Raw genomic sequence first — 19,994 nt, 5'->3', positions numbered from 1 at the left:
CTATGCTATTGTCTGTCCTTTTCTTTTAAGATACCTTTTCAGTCAACTTTATTTGGTGATTTGGAGTCAAATATCAAAGAACATCAATTCTTATGGAGAATTAAAGAAAAGTGTAAATATAATTAGAATTGACAACAATCTTCTGATAAAATTTGGAATGGGATTAGTTTTCACTTCTAGGAGCTTAATAACAAGGACCTCCAAGGCAAAATCTTCAAATCTATATTTTATGAATTAAAAATTATTGGGGCGTCCCTGGTGGCACAGTGGTTGAGAGTCTGCCTGACAAAGCAGGGGACACAGGTTCGTGCCCCGGTCCAGGAAGATCCCACATGCAGTGGAGCGGCTGGGCCGGTGAGCCATGGCCGCTGAGCCTGCACGTCTGGAGGCTGTGCCCCGCAACAGGAGAGGCCACAACAGTGAGAGGCCCGCGTACCGCACAAAAAAAAAAAAAAAAAAAAAAAAAAAAAAAAAAAAAAAAATCAAATTATACATGCACATAGTTTAGAAAGCCAATGATTATACAAAACACAACCTCAAGTACTTCTAATACCCAGAGGCAACCTTTCTAATGCATCTCTTAACCACTCTTGGTTTTGCCTTCATATTTCTAAATGTTTAACTGCTATTTATAGATTTTTTTCCCATTTTCACGTTGTCTTACTGATTTCTTCCTGTTGAAGAGAAGACTTTAGTTCTCTTATACTAACTTTCCTCCTTCCCCATATTCCTTATATTTATATGCTTATGGTTAAGTCAACTGCTATTGTTATCATTAACTATCCAAGTGTATCTTCAGATTTGAACCTTGTAATATATTTCAATTACATTTCATTTCATACAACTTTTTCTTTGTGTTGTTATTAACACTCACATTTTGTTTCCTCAATCATGTATACATCCATCATTACCATATTATTAAGCTTTCCATGAGAAGTATAAAATCCTTTTCTAAGCCATCAGATAACCCATTAGTTGCATCTCTCTCCTGAAGACATCCTTCATGAAGTCTCTTCTCCCAGACTCAGTCTGTCTTGGTTGCTCTTGACTTCCAAAGCACAGCTATCATCATGGTATTTTGCTACATTATCATCTTGGGATTCCCTTCTATATTCTCCTATATACAATCTCCTAGTTTTTAAATCAGTTTTGGTGGAACATACATAAAAGTAGTGTCCTGAGAAAGGGAATGTGGCAGAAGTAATTTGAAAATCTTATAGGTCTAAAAATGTCTTCTTTCTTCTTGAATACGTGAAAAAAATATGTCTGGTTGTGTAGAAAAGTTCTAGTTTGAAAATAGTTTTTCATTCAGAATTTCAAAAGATTTACTCAATTGTTTTCTAGCTTTCCGATTTCTATTATGCCATTTTGATTCCTAATTCTTTATATGTGATCATTTTGGAAAAAATGAAAATCTCACTGGAAACATTTAAGATCTTCATTTTTATCCTAGTGTTTGAATTGCATGTGGATGTGTTTTGGTGTGGATCTTGCTTACTCTATGTGCTAGACACCTAGTGGGTGCTTTTTAGTTAGAAACCTATGTCTAAATATGATAGAAATTTTTATTAATTTTTTAGAAAATAATTTCCTCATCTTTTCTCCTCTTGGAATTCTATTCAAATGTTAGATTAGCTAGAACATTTCTCTAATCTTATCTTCTCCTTCTTCTTCCAACCCTTTGGTTGTTAAATTTTGTTTTATTATCTGTAAGATTTTGTCAACTTTATCTCTATCCCTTTTATTGATTTTTTTTTTTTTTTTTTTTTTTTTTTTTTTGCGGTACGTGGGCCTCTCACCATTGTGGCCTCTCCCATTGCGGAGCACAGGCTCCGGACGCGCAGGCTCAGTGGCCATGCTCACGGGCCCAGCCGCTCCATGGCATGTGGGATCTTCCCAGACCGGGGCACGAACCTGTGTCCTCTGCGTCGGCAGGTGGGCTCTCAACCACTGCGCCACCAGGGAAGCCCCCTTTTATTGATTTTTATGTTAACATTTTTAATATTCTAAGAGTTCATTGATGTTCTCTGAAAATTCTTTGTTTCTCTTTTCCTATTCTTGTTATGTGAATGTAACATTTCCCCTTTTTTCTGAGAATACTAATTAAAAATATCAATAATTGTGTTTTATTTTGTAGTTGGGCTCCCTGAAGTATCCTTATTTCCTGAATTCTTTTTCCCATTTATTTTTCTTAGTTTCTCTCTTTTATTTTTTAGAAGATTGTTTAAATGTTTAATTATCTGGTATACTCACATCTAAGACTCAGTTATAAAAGAGCTTATTGGCAGCTCTATTGATCAACAGTAGGCTTCACTGTGAGTGTATTAGTGAGGTTGTTTCGACAAGGACCATTTTGTCAGGATCTGTAGCCTTTTCTCCAGAGATCATCAATTTTCCTAGATAGGAATTCTCCAATATTCCACCAGAAAGGAATTCTAAGAACCAAGTGTCAAAAGGGATTGTGATGAGTATGTAAACTTTCACTTAATAACCCTGATTTAAGACTATGTTGCCTTTTGTTTTCAATGATTCCATGTTTCTTAGTTCAAAGTTTCTCTGGCTCAACATCTCACAAAAATAAATTTCTAGCCTTCTTCAAGGATTTGACTAGGAAATTGGTGGCAGAAGGGAGGTAGTTGGGCACTGAATTGTATGAAATGTGAAAGGAGATCTGAGTATTTAACTCTTCTTATATAGACCTTCAACCACTTCTTCTGTTTTTAGACTGAATTACAGTCTAAGAGCTAAATGGTGTCTCCAATTCCTGAGTTACTTAAGAATTCTGTAACATTTCAATATGCCTAGTTCTGTCCTACATACTGACAGCTTTGATTCAAGTTTTCTTTAGTATGCTGAGCAGTGGCCATTCCCTGATCTGATTCTTTTCCTTCAAAATTATTTTTCTGTCATCTCCTGTCCCATTCCCTCTATCACTGTTGATATGTGTTTTGTTGTTTTATTCCTTTATTATTATTTTAGCATAGTTTTAGGGAGAAGATGTGAAGAATGAATATGTTTGAAAACAGCAGGTTTAAGTAGAACTAATCCTACATGTTTTTCTTAAACATATAGCTGTTAGTTTTCAGACCCTCAGAAGCTATTTCCCAGCAAAAGAAGAATTGTAATTGATGAGCTTCTGATCAGAAATATTTGTATAAATGACTAGGTCAGATTTTACAAAAAAATAAGTTATGTGGTTATGAAACCTGCTTGTTTATAAATATACTTTTAAAGGAATTATACTTCATTTTGGAATGCTTTTAGAATTCTTAAGAAACAAAATGATAGGTCATGATAAACTGAGAAACATAGCTATATCTTCTCAAAATAGTAACACAGAGAAAACCGAAAGAAATACATTTGGTAGTTGCTTTATAAAACCTACATGGTCAGGGCTTCCCTGGTGGTGCAGTGGTTGGGAATCCGCCTGCCCATGCAGGGGATACAGGTTCGTGCCCCGCTCCGGGAAGATCCCACATAACGCGGAGCGGCTGGGCCCGTGAGCCATGGCCGCTGGGCCTGCGCGTCCGGAGCCTGTGCTCCGCAACGGGGGAGGCCACAACAGTGAGAGGCCCGCATACCACACACACACAAAAAAAACCTACATGGTCCAATTTTTCTACTATAATAAATTTGAGAAAATTATGTGGGAAGAAATTGTTAATTTAAATGAACAAATTTTCCCAAATTGACCAAAATATTAATATAGTGTCACAAATATTTCAAAATATCTATCTAATAAAATCACATCATTTTATATCAATCAGCATTGCAGCAGGTTCCTCTTCTGAAAATAAATTTCCTTACCAAAATAATGAGGAGTTAGCACTAAATTTTATTTTAGGTAGGTATTAGCTCTAAAGTCTAGAAACTTATGATCAGAACATGGTGTTTAATGAGAGATACACATTTTTACTATTATGAAATCTCTCCAGGATGGCTATAAACTTAATATTTTATGGAAGATTTTTAAAAGACAGCCTATAACAAGAGATTCAAGGATAAATTCTAATATCATTTATTAGAATTTTTGTTAAATCTAAGCCATAGTCTGCCTCAGCTTGTTGTTGCAAATATAATCCTTACCTGCAGATTATTTTGTATTTTGTATTCTATGCCTATACTCTGTTCCAAGTTCTACCAATGTTGACGAATTAGTTTAGAAAAAGAAATAGAAATCTACAGTGTAGCTGATGATTCTAAAACCATGACTTCAAGCATTAAAAAAAAAAATTAATTAAGCCTATTGTTTTAGCATTTCCAAAAGGAGTTACGGCAACAGCACCTGAAATAAAGTTGCTCACTTGTTTATGGTTTATAAAAATGAATTTCTATTCAATCGACCAATCCAACATCAAATCAAAATCCAAGTACCAGATGAATCTTAAGACTATAATCCAATTTTAGATGTCAAGGTTGCCAAGTTTAAACTCAGCACTGATATGCTAGTCATGTTCCTACTGACAATGATAGGACAGGTTTTAAAGTATAAATATTCATGTAGAGAAAACATACTTGAGCCTAAAAACTGTGTTGCTTAAAAACTGTGTTTTTCAATCAAGGTTATATTTGGACAACATGGATTCCCACAAAGGCCTAACTGTCTCAATTGTAAAGTATTCTTATCAGTCAAAACATGTTTGAAAATTTACTATGTGAAGGAATTTATTTATTTAAACTTTCAAAATAGGCATAACTACTTAAAACACATGTCTAGATCCCCATAAGAAAGTTCTACTCTGGGACTTCCCTAGTGGTCCAGTGGTTAAGACTCCATGCTTCAACTTCAGCGGGCTTGGGTTCTATCCCTGGTCAGGGAACTAAGATGCCACATGCTGTGCAGCTGTGGCCAAAAAAAAAAAAAATCTCCTCTGGAGCTGAAGGTAAGGTATTCGCAGGAAAATTTATATTATTGAGATGTCACATTTGTTTATAGAGTCCATAATTGAATACATGTTATTCTCTCAAATAATATAATTTTAAACAGCTTTCTAATAAATCCTTGCCACCAGAAACTTACTGAAAGTAGTACTTCACTATGGTATGCATCACCATGACATTTAACTTAAACAACATAGAACAAGATGTTTGTCAAGTTGAGGTTGTGTGGGAAAAATCCCAAAGGAGGCATTAAAAAAGGGAATAGAGCTAGTGCCTTCAAGCATGGCTGCTTGGAAGGTAACACAAACCTTAAAAGACTAACAGGGCTTGGGAAAACTGGAGGGAGTCATGCTGTCAGTTCCACCCAAGTGTACAATGTGAACTAAGATCCTGAAGCACAAGTGAGTCTGGACAGCAAGGGATATGAACAAACAGAAAGTGGGTATAATGCAGAAGAGTACTGAAAAGCCTTTAAGAAGAAAAGCCTCTTTTTAAAAGTCTTTAAAAATGTCATTTCCCTCTTGTATTAGATTTTTAACACAGCAATACAATTTTATTGTTTTTATCAAACTTACTGGAGTGGCAATGCAAGTCACAATCTCTTATTCAAAGCCTTAGGGGAATGTTTTTCAGAATATTTCAGATTTTATGAAGATTAATAAAGTACGTATACCATGTATAATATAACACAGCCAGCAGGCTCTGTGGCAACACTGTGTAATCAAATACATTATTTCCAGAGCAAAACATATGATTAGTCAGACAAAGTAGGATAAAGACCAGAAAGTCTTTTCTGTTTTTGTATTCAAGTCATTTCAGGTTAGATGTTGCCACCAATAAAATTAAACAAAATACACCCATTCAATCTGCAGAATGTTTTAGATTTTAGAATTGTGTCTAAGGTATTGAAATTGTGTATTTTAAAACTTCATGACCAAAACTATAACAAAAAACGCAGATGTGCACTTTAAAAAGTTATATTATAGAAATGTTTAATTCATTTAAATTAAATTTAGTGTTATTTAAAATTGTATGTGAAAAACACTAAATCTAGTATTTTTTTAAAGTATATGTTACTATAAATATTTGATCAGGCAAGGGGGGTCCAGAGGCTATACTGTTGGGAAGCATAGGGGTAAGGTTAACCTGAAGGCCCGTAAGGACAGGGAGAGAGCAGCACATGGGCTAGAGATGCCCTAGTTATGCCAGGGGATGCCTAAGGGACTGGGAAATGCTAGAAAGATTGGACATGGGCTTCTTCTCTCTCATCCTTTTCAGGAATGGTGCAAGCATGTGAATGTGGAAGGTGAATCACTGAATGTGGAAGGTGAATCACAAATGCAGCCTTGTCACCCACTTCTCAGTCACCTGAATAATTACATGAGATACAGCACAGGATCTGATAAATCACATATAATTCCCATCACTTTCCCAACTATGCAACACTTACCCTGACTGAAAGAAAAGAAAAAAGGAAAGAATGAAAGATGGGTAGAAAAACAGGAACTCCTCACTTGTTACTTATGTCTGAATCACTAAAAATATCCTTTTATTCTAACACTAGAGAGTTAACCAAGTTCTGGGCAAGTTCTGGGCTTCCCTGGTGGTGCAGTGGTTGACAGTCCACCTGCTGATGCAGGGGACACGGGTTTGTGAGTCCACCTGTTGATACAGGGGACACGGGTTTGTGCCCCAGTCTGGGAAGATCCCACATGCCACAGAGTGGCTGGGCCCGTGAGCCATGGCCGCTGAGCCTGTGCATCCGGAGCCTGTGCTCTGCAACAGGAGAGGCCACAACAGTGAGAGGCCCGTGTACCACAAAAAAAAAAAAAAAAAAAAGCAAGTTCTTGTAAAAAGACAATGGAATGATAGAAACCTATACAAAAGACCAAACTGAATGTAGGTCCTTAATTTGTCTTGGTGGGGAAGAAAGTAAGGAGACCAAGAGGACTTTAAATATATCTGCTAACAGCAAAAAGTAGAAAACTGAGACCAAGAACAAAAACAAATCAACAAACAATTTCCAGGTGGCACAGCATTGCCCTAGGTACTGATTACTTTCAGCAGAATTGGATCAAAAACAGACTCTACACTGAGATTTTGGTCTTTCACAAGTCAATTCAAATAGCTTTGCTCATGATGTGCATTTTAAAAAATAAGAATAACAGAAATTACACATAGGTAAAGTTAACAAAACCAATTACAGTATGTACAGCATGATTTTTTTGTACAAATATAAATATGCATTTACATACTTATATATAAAGATAAGAAGTATATACATTCAACACTAACTGTCATTGGTGGGATTTTCAGTGATTTTTTTGTCTTATTAATCTGGTTCTTAAATGTTCTGTAATGAATATGTATTATTTAATTATGAAAATTTCTAATGGAGATTCTTTCTTCCAGAAATATGTTAAATGAGCTATCACAACCGTATACACTTGTCATTCTCAACTAAATAGAACTCTGTTTTTTGGAACAAACTCTACCTAGTTTTTCTCAATAGATGTAACAATTAAAAAAAATAGACCTTAAGTTGTAGGACAGAAGAAATCTGTAGTAGACTTAATTATAGATTTCTGGGAAGTTTACTTACAGTACACATCCACTCTGATTGACTTTATAGCTGGGGACCCCAGGCCATTCTCTGCTTTACAGTAATACCGGCCTCCTTGGTGTCGCTGAATATTTGTAATCCTCAAAGTCTCGTTGAAGACACTTGAGTCTTGGAATCTGTCAGAGGCACTTCCTGCTGTTTTGGTCCACCTGATCTGAGCAAGCATCAACAAAGATTGTTACTTTAGGTTGGTTTTCTCACTGAAAAATTAAATAGCAATTACTCATTTGAAGAGTTGGCTTTCAGAATTACTACAGTGCCATTTCTAGCAAGTTATTGGAAATTAAGAAGAAAAGTTTATACACGTAATTCAACTATAAAAGTTTAAAATGCAATGTTATCATTGTATAGTGTGTATAATTCTAATTCAATTGCATAGAGTTCATCGATAGTTTAATCAGTGTGAAGGGCAATATAAATATAATACAAAGGAAGTTAAATATAAGTAGTGCACTGAAAATATGGATTAGTTTCTTTTTGTTGAGCCTCTAAAATTCTCACTCATATTTTCAAAACCCTGTAAGGCCATTTTCATTTACTTAGTACAGGTACTACAGGTAGGTTCTCACTTTCTTTCTGGACATGCTTCAGTATTTTATTCAACATTTTCTATTTGATTTGGATAATTTAAGCATATTACCATAATAGCTTATTGAAATTATGTGGAATTTTATAGACCTGGTTGTTAAAAATGGTTTCTATTTTTTTTTATGTTTTTGCTTTAATAAGCCCACAAATGACTTGTCTGTTTTGATAATTAGAATTCACTTTACATCAATAATTATTTTCAAAATATGTGTAAACTTTTCCAAAGAGAACATTTCTATTAAACTGCCAAGCACTTTGAATATCTAAAACATTCCATTATAAACAATACCATTCTTTTAAACACAGCTGTGCACAACAGTTTTAGATTTTACTAGAAATAAAGACTGGCATTCAACTCAAATTTTGTGTATTTTAGCTTATAAAACCTAAACAAAAGTCACATGATAGTACTGTAAAGTGATATAAAACAGGATGTAAAAAAGATTCAGTTTATTTCTCTCCTTGTCCCAGCTGTATCATATATATATATAATTATTATGTTTAGGTTGAAAAACTGCTGATAGAAATCATCTGGTCAAACACAAATGAAGAAACATAGAAAAATGCAACTAAGGAGTGGGTCATCAAAATTGAAATCCTTTAATACTGCCATTATTTATGCTATTTTCATACAATGTTAATTAAAATTTATGATCTAATGACATTATCTTTAAAAAGTTATCCAAATCATTACAATATCAGTATAAATATATTCGTGCTTGCTCTTAATTGTGAATGAAATGAAAATGTTACCTAGAGATTACTAAAAATTGAGTAATTCATAAAAATAATTATCAAATGTTTATACAACACTTTGTGCAGAAAGTATACACAAAAATAAATGGAATGGGCTTCCCTGGTGGCGCAGTGGTTGAGAATCTGCCTGCTAATGCAGGGGACACGGGTTCAAGCCCTGGTTTGGGAAGATCCCACATGCCGCAGAGCAGCTAGGCCCATGAGCCACAACTACTGAGCCTGCACGTCTAGAGCCTGTGCTCCGCAACAAGAGAGGCCATGATACTGAGAGGCCCACACACCATGATGAAGAGTGGCCCCCACGTGCCACAACTAGAGAAAGCCCTTGCACAGAAATGAAGACCCAACACAGCCAAAAATAAATAAATAAATAAATGGAATGATTCCTGATTTCAAGCAGTTTATAAGCTGATTATTAATACGCTCATAAAAAGATGAAGGGTAACATGGGCACTGGTTTGATAGTACTATTTCCACGGGGAAATCTAGGATTCTATTTTAATTTAAATTTCAAAATTTATAGGTAACCAAATAAAATTGAAATAAGCAAATTACATAATGTTGTTCTTGTATAGAGATATGTTCTCTCTAAATTAATAGATATTTCTAAGATATAACCTTAGATATAATAAATAACAATTACCAATTAAAATACCAAGTTTTGGGCTTCCCTGGTGGCACAGTCGTTGAGAGTCTGCCTGCCGATGCAGGGGACACAGGTTCGTGTCCCAGTCCGGGAAGATCCCACATGCTGCGGAGCAGCTGGGCCCGTGAGCCATGGCCACTGAGCCTGCGCGTCCGGAGCCTGTGCTCCGCAACGGGAGAGGCCACAATAGTGAGAGGCCCACATACCACAAGAAAAACAAAACAAAAAGAAAATACCAAGTTTTCTTTGAGTATCACAATATAGTACCAAATTGATTTTTAAAATTAAATATTTCAGAACATAAAAAGTTCAGGATAAAAAGAGTTATGGACATGGCCTAGCAGTTTCAGATATTAAAAATATAATACATTATACATTAATTTAGTAATAGAATACTGTTACAGTATTGGGAATTGTCCAGGAATTGGAGGTGGGGGGAAAGAACAAGAGTGTGTGTGTGTGAAAGAGAAAAGAAAGCGTGAGAGAAGAAATTATTATATAGACTAGCAGTTATCAAACTTTTTCATCTCAGAACACCTTTACACTATTAAAAATTATTAAGGACCCCAAATAGCTTTTGTTTATTGGAATTATATCTTTTCATAATCATTGTAGTACAAATTAAAACTGAGACAATGTTAAATTATGTATTAACTCATTTAAAATCATATTAATAAACTGAAGATATTAACATAAGGAACATTTTAAATCACAAAATTATATTTTTCAAAACAAATATAATTGAGTAAAATGAATGGAATTGCTTTATAGCTTTGCAAATCTCTTTAGTATCTGCTTTAGTGAAAAAGAGCTGTCTCAATAATTATATCACCTCCTGCATTCAATCTGTGGCAACATATTGCTTTGTTTGAAATATGTGAAGAAAATCTCACCTCACACTGATATCTGGTAATAAAGGCAGGAATGTTTCAATAGTCTTTTCAGATGATTGTGGATAGCCTTCGTTAATACTAAACTAAAACTCCACAAGTTTTAGTTTCCTAACATTTGATGGCAAAGTAGAATAAAAAACCATATAAATGCCCTTTTGGCACTCTGTGAGACTAAAATCCATTGGTCTATCTTGCAGTTTTAATGGATTATTTACTCATACATGACTTTGTAGCATCACACATTAGTCATCTGGAAAATATGAATTCACTGAGTTATGCAGATCTTCCAGATGTTGACATATTTCATTATATAATACAAGTCACATATATTAATATCATCAAACTTTACAGAAGAGTCTTTAAGTGGTGTTGGGAAGCAGTGATACTTATGTTGGCAGATTTTCCAAACTTCTAATTTTTCTCTGGAAAAGGTAAAATTTATCATTAGTAATAAATATAACTAAAGTATTTTATTTGGGATGGCAAATTCACTTCAATCATTTTTGAGAAAATATTTGCCAAATACCCAAGTCTGAATAACCATTATTTGTATAACAATTATCCTTTTAAGTAAAAACATTATTCTATGAAAAAAAGTGGCGGAGACCTTCAATACAGTGAACAAGTAAGACGTGGCAATCACCTTCCTCCCCCAAATACATCAGAAATACATCTACATGTGGAACAATTGCTACAGAACACCTACTGAATGCTGCAGAAGACCTCAGACTTCCCAAAAGGCAAGAAACTCCCCAAGTACCTGGGTAGGGAAAAAGAAAAAACAGAGACAAAAGACTAGGGATGGGATCTGCACCACTGAGAGGGAGCTGTGAAGACGGAAAAGTTTCCACACACTAGGAAGCCCCTTCACTGGCTGAGACGGGGTGGTGGAGGGGGGAAGCTTTGGAGCCATGGAGGAGAGCGCAGCAACAGGGTTGCGGAGGGCAAAGCAGAGAGACTCCCGCACAGAGGATCGCTGCCGACCAGCACTCACCAGCCCGAGATGCTGTCTGCTCACCTGCTGGTATGGGCTGGGGCTGGGAGCTGAGGCTTGGGCTTCGGAGATCAGATCCCAGGGAGAGGACTGGGATTGGCTGTGTGAACACAGCCTGAAGGGGGCTAGTGCGCCACAGCTAGTTGGGAGGGAGTCCGCAAAAAACTCTGGAACTGCCTGAGAAGCAAGAGACCATTGTTTCTGCGTGTGCGAGGAGAGGGGATTTCTGCTCCGTGTACCCACAGAAGGCAGAGCACTGCCTAAGCATGCTCCAGAGACAGGTGTGAGCCACAGCCATCAGCCTGGACCACAGAGACCGGCATGAAACTCTAACAGTGCCACTGCTGCCACCAAGAATCCTGTGTGCAAGCACAGGTCACTACCCACACCCCCTCAGGAGCCTGTTCAGCATGCCACTGCCATGGTCCTGAGATCCAGAGACAACTTCCTTGGGAGAAAATACAGCGTGCCTCAGGCTGCTACAAAGTCATGTTGGCCTCCGCCACCACAGGCTCACCCTGCATTCCAATTATGACTACCACACCCCTCACTATCCCTGGCCTGAGTGAGCAAGAGAGCCCTAACTGGTCGCTGTTTTAACCCCCTCCTGTCTAGGCAGGGAAGAGACGCCTGAGGGCAGCTTACATGCAGAGGCAGGGCCAAAACCAAAGCTGAACCCCAGGAGCTGTGCGAACAAAGAAGAGAAAGGGAAATTTCTCCATGCAAACTCAGAAGCAGTGGATTAAATCCCCACAATCTGTGGAATACCTGAATAGACAATGAATATTCCCAAAATTGAGATGGTGGACTTTGGGAGCAACTGTAGACTTGGGGTTCACTTTCCACACCTGATTTGTTTTTGCTTTTCACTTTTAGCTTAGTTTAGTTTTTACTGCTTGTTATGATTGGTGGATTTCCTTATTGGTTTGGTTGCTCTCTTTTTTTTTTTTCTTTTTTAAAATTTTATTTTCTATTTTTTTCCTTTTTTCTCTTTTTGTGAGTGTGTATGTGTATGTTTCTTTGTATGATTTTGTCTGTTTAGGTTTACTTTTACTATCTGTCCTAGGGTTCTGACTGTTGGTTTTTGTTGTTTGTTTTCTTTTTATGAGTGTGTGTATGTTTCTTTGTGTCATTTTCCCTGTTTATTTTTACTTTCACAATTTGTCCTACAGCTCTGACTGTTCATTATTTTGTTTTTTTTCCCCTTGTTTTTCTTCCTTTTCTTCCAAGCCATGAGGCTGGCAGGGTCTTGGTGCTCTGACCAGGTGTCAGGCCTGAGCCTCTGAGGTGGGAGAGCCAAGTCCAGGTCACTGGATCACAAGAGATTTTCTGGCCCCACGTAATATCAATCAGCAAGAGCTCTCCCAGAGATCTCCGTATCCACACTAAGAATCAATTCCACCCAATGGCCAGCAAACTCCAGTGGTGGACACCCCATGCCAAACAACTAGCAAGACAGGAACACAACCCCAACCATTAGCAGAGAGGCTGCCTAATCTCATACTAAGTTCACAGACAAGCCAAAACACACCACCGGACATGGCCCTGCCCACCAGAAGGACAAGATCCAGCCACACCAATGAAAACATAGGTACCAGTCTGCTCCATCAAGAAGGCTACAAAAGCCACTGAACCAACCTCACCCACTGAGGGCAGAGACCAAAAACAATGGGAACTACAAAACTGCAGGCGGCAAAAAGGAGACCCCAAGCACAGTAAGTTAAACAAAATGAGAAGACAGAGAAATATACAGAAGATGAAAGAGAAAGGTAAAAAACCACCAGACAAAACAAATGAAAAGGAAATAGGCAGTCTACCTGAAAAAGAATTCACAGTAATGATATTAAGGTGATCCAAAATCTTAAAACAAAATGGAGAAAATACAAGAAATGTTTAACAAAGACCTAGAAGAACTGAAGAGCAAACAAACAATGAAGAACAACTCAATAAATGAAATTAAAAATTCTCTACAAAGAATCAATAGCAGGATGACTATGGTAGAAGAATGGATAACCAATTTGGAAGATAAAAGAGTGGAAATAACTAACAGAGTGGAATAAAGAAAAAAACAATGAAAAGAATTGAGGACAGTCTTAGACCTCTGGGACAACATTAAATACACCAAGTTAGAATTATAGGGGTCCCAGAAGAACAACAGAAAAAGAAAGGGTTGGAGAAAATACCTGAAGAGATTATAGCTGAAAACTTCCCCAACATAGGAAACGAAATAGTCAATCAAGCCCAAGAGGTACAGAGAGTCCCACAGAGGATAAATCCAAAGAGAAACACATCAATACACATAATAATCAAACTAGCAAAAATTAAATACAAACAAAAAATGTTAAAAGCAGCAAGGGTGGGCTTCCCTGGTGGCGCAGTGGTTGAGAGTCCGCCTGCCGATGCAGGGGACACAGGTTCGTGCCCCGGTCCGGGAGGATCCCGCATGCCGCGGAGCGGCTGGGCCCGTGAGCCATGGCCGCTGAGCCTGCGTGTCCGGAGCCTGTGCTCTGCAGGGGGAGAGGCCACAACAGTGAGAGGCCCACGTACCGAAAAAAAAAAAAAAAAAAAAAAAAAAAAGCAGCAAGGGAAAAACAAATAACATAGAAGGGAATCCCCATAAGGTTAAGAGCCGATCTTTCAGGAGAAACGCTGCAAGCCAGAAGAGAGTGACAGGACATATTTAAAGTGATGAAAGGGAAAAACCTACAATCAAGATTACTCTGGCCAGCGAGGATCTATTCAGATTTGACAGAGAAATCAAAAGACTTATAGACAAGCAAAAGCTAAGAGAATTCAGCACCACCAAACCAGATTTACAATAAATGTTAAAGGAACTTCTCTAGGCAGGAAACACAGGAGAAGAAAAAGACCTAAAAAACAAACCCAAACAATTAAGAAAATGGTAATAGGAACATATTTATCGATAATTACCTTAAATGTAAATGGATTAAATGCTCCAATCAAAAGACACAGACTGGCTGAATGGATACAAAAACAACACCATATATATGCTTTCTACAAGAGACCCACTTCAGACTTAGGGACACATACAGACTGAAAGTAAGGGGATGGAAAAACATATTCCATGCAAATGGAAATCAAAAGAAAGCAGGAGTAACAATACTCATATCAGACAAAATAGACTTTAAAATAAAGACTGTTACAAGAGACAAAGAAGAACAGTACATACTGATCAAGGGATCAATCAAGAAGAAAATATAACAATTATACATATTTCTGCACCCAACATAGGAGCACCTCAATACCCAAGGCAAATTCTAACAACCATAAAAGGGAAAATAGAGTAACACAATACTAGTAGGGGACTTTAACACCCCAATTCCACCACTGGACACACCATCCAAAATGAAAATAAGTAAGGGAACACAAACTTCTAATGACACATTACTCCAGATGGATTTAATTGATATTTATAGGATATTCCATCCAAAAACAACAGAATACACTTTCTTCTCAAGTGCTCATGGAGTATTCTCCAGGATATATCATACCTTGGGTCACTAATCAAGCCTCAGTAAATGTAAGAAAATTGAAGTCACATCAAATATCTTTTCTGACTACAATGCTATGAGACTTGATATCAATTACAGGAAAAAAAAACTGTATAGAATACAAACACATGGAGGCTAAACAATACATTACTAAAGAAGCAAGAAATCAATGAAGAAATAAAAAGGAAATTAAAAAATACCTAGAAACAAATGACAATGAAAACACAATAATCCAAACTATGGATGCAGCAAAAGTAGTTCTAAAAGGGAAATTCACACCAATGCAAGGCTACCTCAAGAAACAAGAAAAACCTCAAATAAACAACCTAATCTTACACATAAAGCAATTAGACAAAGAAGAACAAAAAAACCCATAGTGAGCAGAAGGAAAGAAATCATAAAGATCAGGTCAGAAATAAATGAAAAAAAAATATGAAGAAAACAAAGCAAAGATTAATAAAAATAAAAGCTGGTTCTTTGATAAGATTAAAAAAAAGTGATAAGCCATTTGCCAGACTCACCAAGAAAAAAAGGGAGAAGACTCAAATCAACAGAATTAGAAATGAAAAAGGAGAAGTAACAATGGACACTGAAGAAATACAAAGGATCATGAGAGATTACAATAAGCAACTATATGCCAGTAAAATGGACAACCTGGAAGAAAATGGACAAATTCTTAGAACAGTACAACCTTGCAAGACTGAGCCAGAAAGCAACAGAAAATATGAACAGAACAATCATAAGCACTGAACTTGAAACTGTGATTAAAAATCTTCCAACACACAAAAGCCCAGGACCAGATGGCTTCACAGGTGAACTCTGTCAGACTTTGAGAGAAGTGCTAACACCTACCCTTCTAAAACGCTTCTAAAACATAGCAGCGGGTGGAAAACTCGCAAACTCATTCTATGAGGCCACTACCACCCTGATACTAAAACCAGACAAAGATGTCACAAAGAAAGATAACTACAGGACATATAAATGATCAACACAAATACAAAAATCTTCAACAAAATACTAGCAAACAGAATCCAACAGCACATTAAAAGGATCATACACCATGATCAAGTGGGGTTTTTCCCACGAATGCAAGGTTTCTTCAATATATGCAAATCTATCAATGTGATACACCATATCGACAAACTGCAGGATAAAAGCCATATGATAATCTCAACAGATGCAGAAAAATCTTTCTATAAAGTTAAATACCCATTTATGATAAAAACTCTCCATAAAGTAAGCATAGAGGGAACCTACCCCAAAATAATAAAGGCCATATAAGACAAACCCAGAGCCAACATCATTCTCAATGGTGAAAAACTGAAACCATTTCCTCTAAGAACAGGAACATCACATGGTTGCCCATTCTCAACACTATTATTCAACATAGTTTTGGACGTCTCAGCCATGGCAATCAGAGAAGAAAAAAAATAAAAGGAATCCAAACTGGAAAAGAAGAAGTTAAACTGTCACTGTTTGCAGATGACATGATACTATATATAAAGAATCCTAAAGATGCTATCAGAAAACTACTAGAGCTAATAAATGAATTTGGTAAAGTAGCAGGATACAAAATTAATGCACAGAAATCTCTTTCATTCCTAAACACTAACAATGAAAAATCTGAAAGAGAAATTAAGGAAACATTTTCATTTACCATTGAAACAAAATGAATAAATTACATAGGAATAAACCTACCAAAGGAGACAAAAGACCTGTAGGAAAAAAACTATAAGACACTGATGAAAGAAATTGAAGATGATACAGAGAGATACACCATGTTCTCGGACTGGAAAAATCAACACTGTGAAAATGACTATACTACGCAAAGTAATCTACAGATTCAGTGCAATCCGTATCAAACTACCAGTGGCATTTTTCACAAAACTAGAACAAAAAAATTCACAATTTGTATGAAAACACAAAAGACCTCGAATAGCCAGAGCGATCTTGAGAAAGAAAAACGGAACTGGAGGAATCAGACTCCCTGACTTCAGAGAACACTACAAAACTACAGTAATCAAGGCAGTATGGTACTGGCACTAAAACAGAAATATAGGTCAATGGTACAGGATACAAAGGCCAAAGATAAACCCATGCACATACAGTCAACTTATCTTTGATAAAGGAGGCAAGAATATACAATGGAGAGAAGACAGCCTCTTCAATAAGTGGTACTGGGAAAACTGGAAAGCTATGTGTAAAAGAATGAAAGTAGAACAGTTTCTAACACCATACAAAAAATAAACTCAAAATGGATTAAAGACCTAAATGTAAGACTGGACACTACAAAACTCTTAAAGGAACACATAGGCAGAACACTCTCTGACATAAATCACAGCAAGATCCTTTTTGAACCCCTACTAGAGAAATGGAAATAAAAACAAAAATTAAAAAATGGGACCAAATGGAACTTAGAAGCTTTTGCAAAGCAAAGGAAACCATAAACAAGATGAAAAAAAAACCCTCAGAATGGGAGAAAGTATTTGCAAATGAGCAAGTGACAAAGGATTAATCTCCAAAATTTACAAGCAGCTCATCAGCTCCATATCAAAAAAACACCCAAACCAAAAATAGACAGAAGACCTAAATAGACATTTTTCCAAAGAAGATATACAGATTGCCAACAAAAACATGAAAGGATGCTCAACATCACTAACCATAGAGAAATGCAAATCAAAACTACAATGAGGTATCACCTCACACTAGTCAAAACGGCCATTATTAAAAAATCTCCAAATAATAAATGCTGGAGAGGGTGTGGAGAAAAGGGAACCTTCTTGCACTGCTGGTGGGAATGTAAATTGATACAGCCACTATGGAGAAGAGTATGGAGGTTCCTCAAAACTAAAAATAGAACCACCATATGACCCAGCAATCCCACTACTGGGCATATACCCTAAGAAAACCATAATTCAAAAAGTCATGTACCACAATGTTCACTGCAGCTGTATTTACAATAGCCAGGACATGGAATCAGCCTATGTGTCCACTGACAGATGAATGGATAAAGAAGATGTGGCATATATATACAATGGAATATTACTCAGCCATAAAAAGAAACGAAATTGAGTTATTGGCAGTGAGGTGGATGGAACTAGAGTCTGTCATAAAGAGTGAAGTCAGAAAGAAAAATATCATATGCTAACACATATATATATGGAATCTTTTAAAAAAATGGTTCTGATGAACCTAGGGGCAGGACAGGAATAAAGACCCCGACGTAGAGAATGGACGTGAGGACACAGGGAGGGGGGAAGGGTAAGCTGGCACGAAGTGCGAGAGTGGCATGGACTTATATATACCACCAAATGTAAAACAGATTGCTAGTGGGAACAGCCGCATAGTACAGGGAGACCAGCTTGGTGTTTTTTGACCACCTAGAGGAGTGGGATAGGGAGGACTGGAGGGAGACACAAGAGGGAGGAGATATGGGGATATATGTATATGTATAGTTGATTCACTTTATTACAGAGCAGAAACTAACACACCATTGTAAAGCAATTATACTCTAAAAAAGGTGTTAAAAAACAAAAATTAGGGGGCTTCCCTGGTGGCACAGTGGTTGAGAATCAACCTGCTGATACAGAGAACACAGGTTCTTCCCCCAGTCCGGGAAGATCCCACATGCCACGGAGTGACTAGGCCCATGAGCCATGGCCGCTGAGCCTGTGCGTCCGGAGCCTGTGCTCCTCAATGGGAGAGGCCACAACAGTGAGAGGCCCACGTAACACCAAAAAAAAAAAAAAAAATTGGAACAAGACCTAAATAGATAGTTCTCCATAGAAGACATAGAGATGGCCAAGAGGCATGTGAAAAGATGCTCAACATCACTAATTATTATAGATATGCAAATGAAAATCGCAATTTGGTATCACTTCACACCAGTCAGAATGGCCATCATCAAAAAATCTACAAACAATAAATGCTAGAGAGGGTGTGAAGAAAAGTGAACCCTCTTGCACTGTTGTGGGAATGTAAATTGATACAACCACTATGGAGAACAGTATGGCGGTTCCTTAAGAATCTAAAAATAGAACTACCATATGATCCAGCAATCCCACTAATGGGCATATTCCTTGAGAAAACCATAATTCAAAAAGAGACATGTACCACAATATTCATTGCAGCACTATTTACAATAGCCAGGACATGGAAGCCACCTACATCTCCATCGACAGATGAATGGATAAAGAAGATGTGGTACATATATACAATGGAATATTACTGAGCCATAAAAAGAAATGAAATTGAGTTATTTGTAGTGAGGTGGATGGACTTAGAGTCTGTCACACAGAGTGAAGTATGTCAGAAACAGAAAAACAAATACCATATGCTAACACATATATATGGAATCTAAAAAAAAAAAAACTGGTTCTGATGAACCTAGGGGCAGGACAGGAATAAAGACACAGACCTAGAGAATGGACTTGAGGACATGGGAGGGCAAAGGGTAAGCTGGGATGAAGTGAGAGAGTAGCACTGACATATATACACTACCAAATGTAAAACAGATAGCTAGTGGGAAGCAGCTTCATACCACAGGGAGATAAGTTCTGTGCTTTGTGACCACATAGAGGGGTGGGATAGGGAGGGTGGGAGGGAGGCTCAAGACAGAGGAGATTTGGGGATATATGTATACATATAACTGATTCACTTTGTTATACAGCAGCAACTAACACAACATTGTAAAGCAATTATAGTCCAATAAAGATGTTATAAAAAAAAGTGGCTAATACACCACAAAACTCAACCATACAAGTCCTTTACCTTGAGACAACCACTGTTCTTTCATAAGCATCAGAAATGTTTTATAGGAATTTTCCATTTTGTCACTTAGAATATTAAAAAGAGTAATCAATTTTCAAGATGTTAAAAATTAGTATTGATTTTTACTGATCTATCAAAAATATTTAGTTACATCGATTTCTTTTTTTTTTTTTTTTGCTGTGAGTACATGGAAGTGAATTAGTGAAGAATACAAAGATTGCTGATACAATTTGATGCCTCAGCTTTGTTTTGCGCTAAGGTACCTCCTATTTTATTTTCCACTGCTTTACACCATCTCTGCAAATGCGGCACAGTGAGAAACAACATTTTT

At 36.9% G+C, this 19,994-nt stretch overlaps 1 protein-coding gene across 4 annotated transcripts in view; it reads right to left on the bottom strand.

The window, feature by feature from the left end:
- The window catches only part of MDGA2 (MAM domain containing glycosylphosphatidylinositol anchor 2), an 819,485-nt gene that overhangs the window by 372,329 nt on the left and 427,162 nt on the right, over window positions 1-19,994 (bottom strand). For 2 of the 4 annotated variants that reach the window (XM_059056743.2, XM_067028497.1), the window contains exon 3: window positions 7,484-7,658. The exons of 1 other annotated variant lie outside the window; for it this stretch is intronic. In XM_059056743.2, coding sequence (XP_058912726.1) covers window positions 7,484-7,658 — 175 coding nt within the window. The remainder of the gene's footprint in view (window positions 1-7,483; window positions 7,659-19,994) is intronic. One more of the 4 variants, XM_067028498.1, reaches the window with a different exon arrangement.

The sequence above is a fragment of the Kogia breviceps genome, chromosome 3 (assembly GCF_026419965.1).
Source record: "Kogia breviceps isolate mKogBre1 chromosome 3, mKogBre1 haplotype 1, whole genome shotgun sequence".
Classification (NCBI taxonomy): Eukaryota; Metazoa; Chordata; class Mammalia; order Artiodactyla; family Physeteridae; genus Kogia; species Kogia breviceps.
The sequence above is the reverse complement of the archived record's forward strand: the minus strand, read 5'-3'. Positions and strand labels throughout refer to the sequence as shown.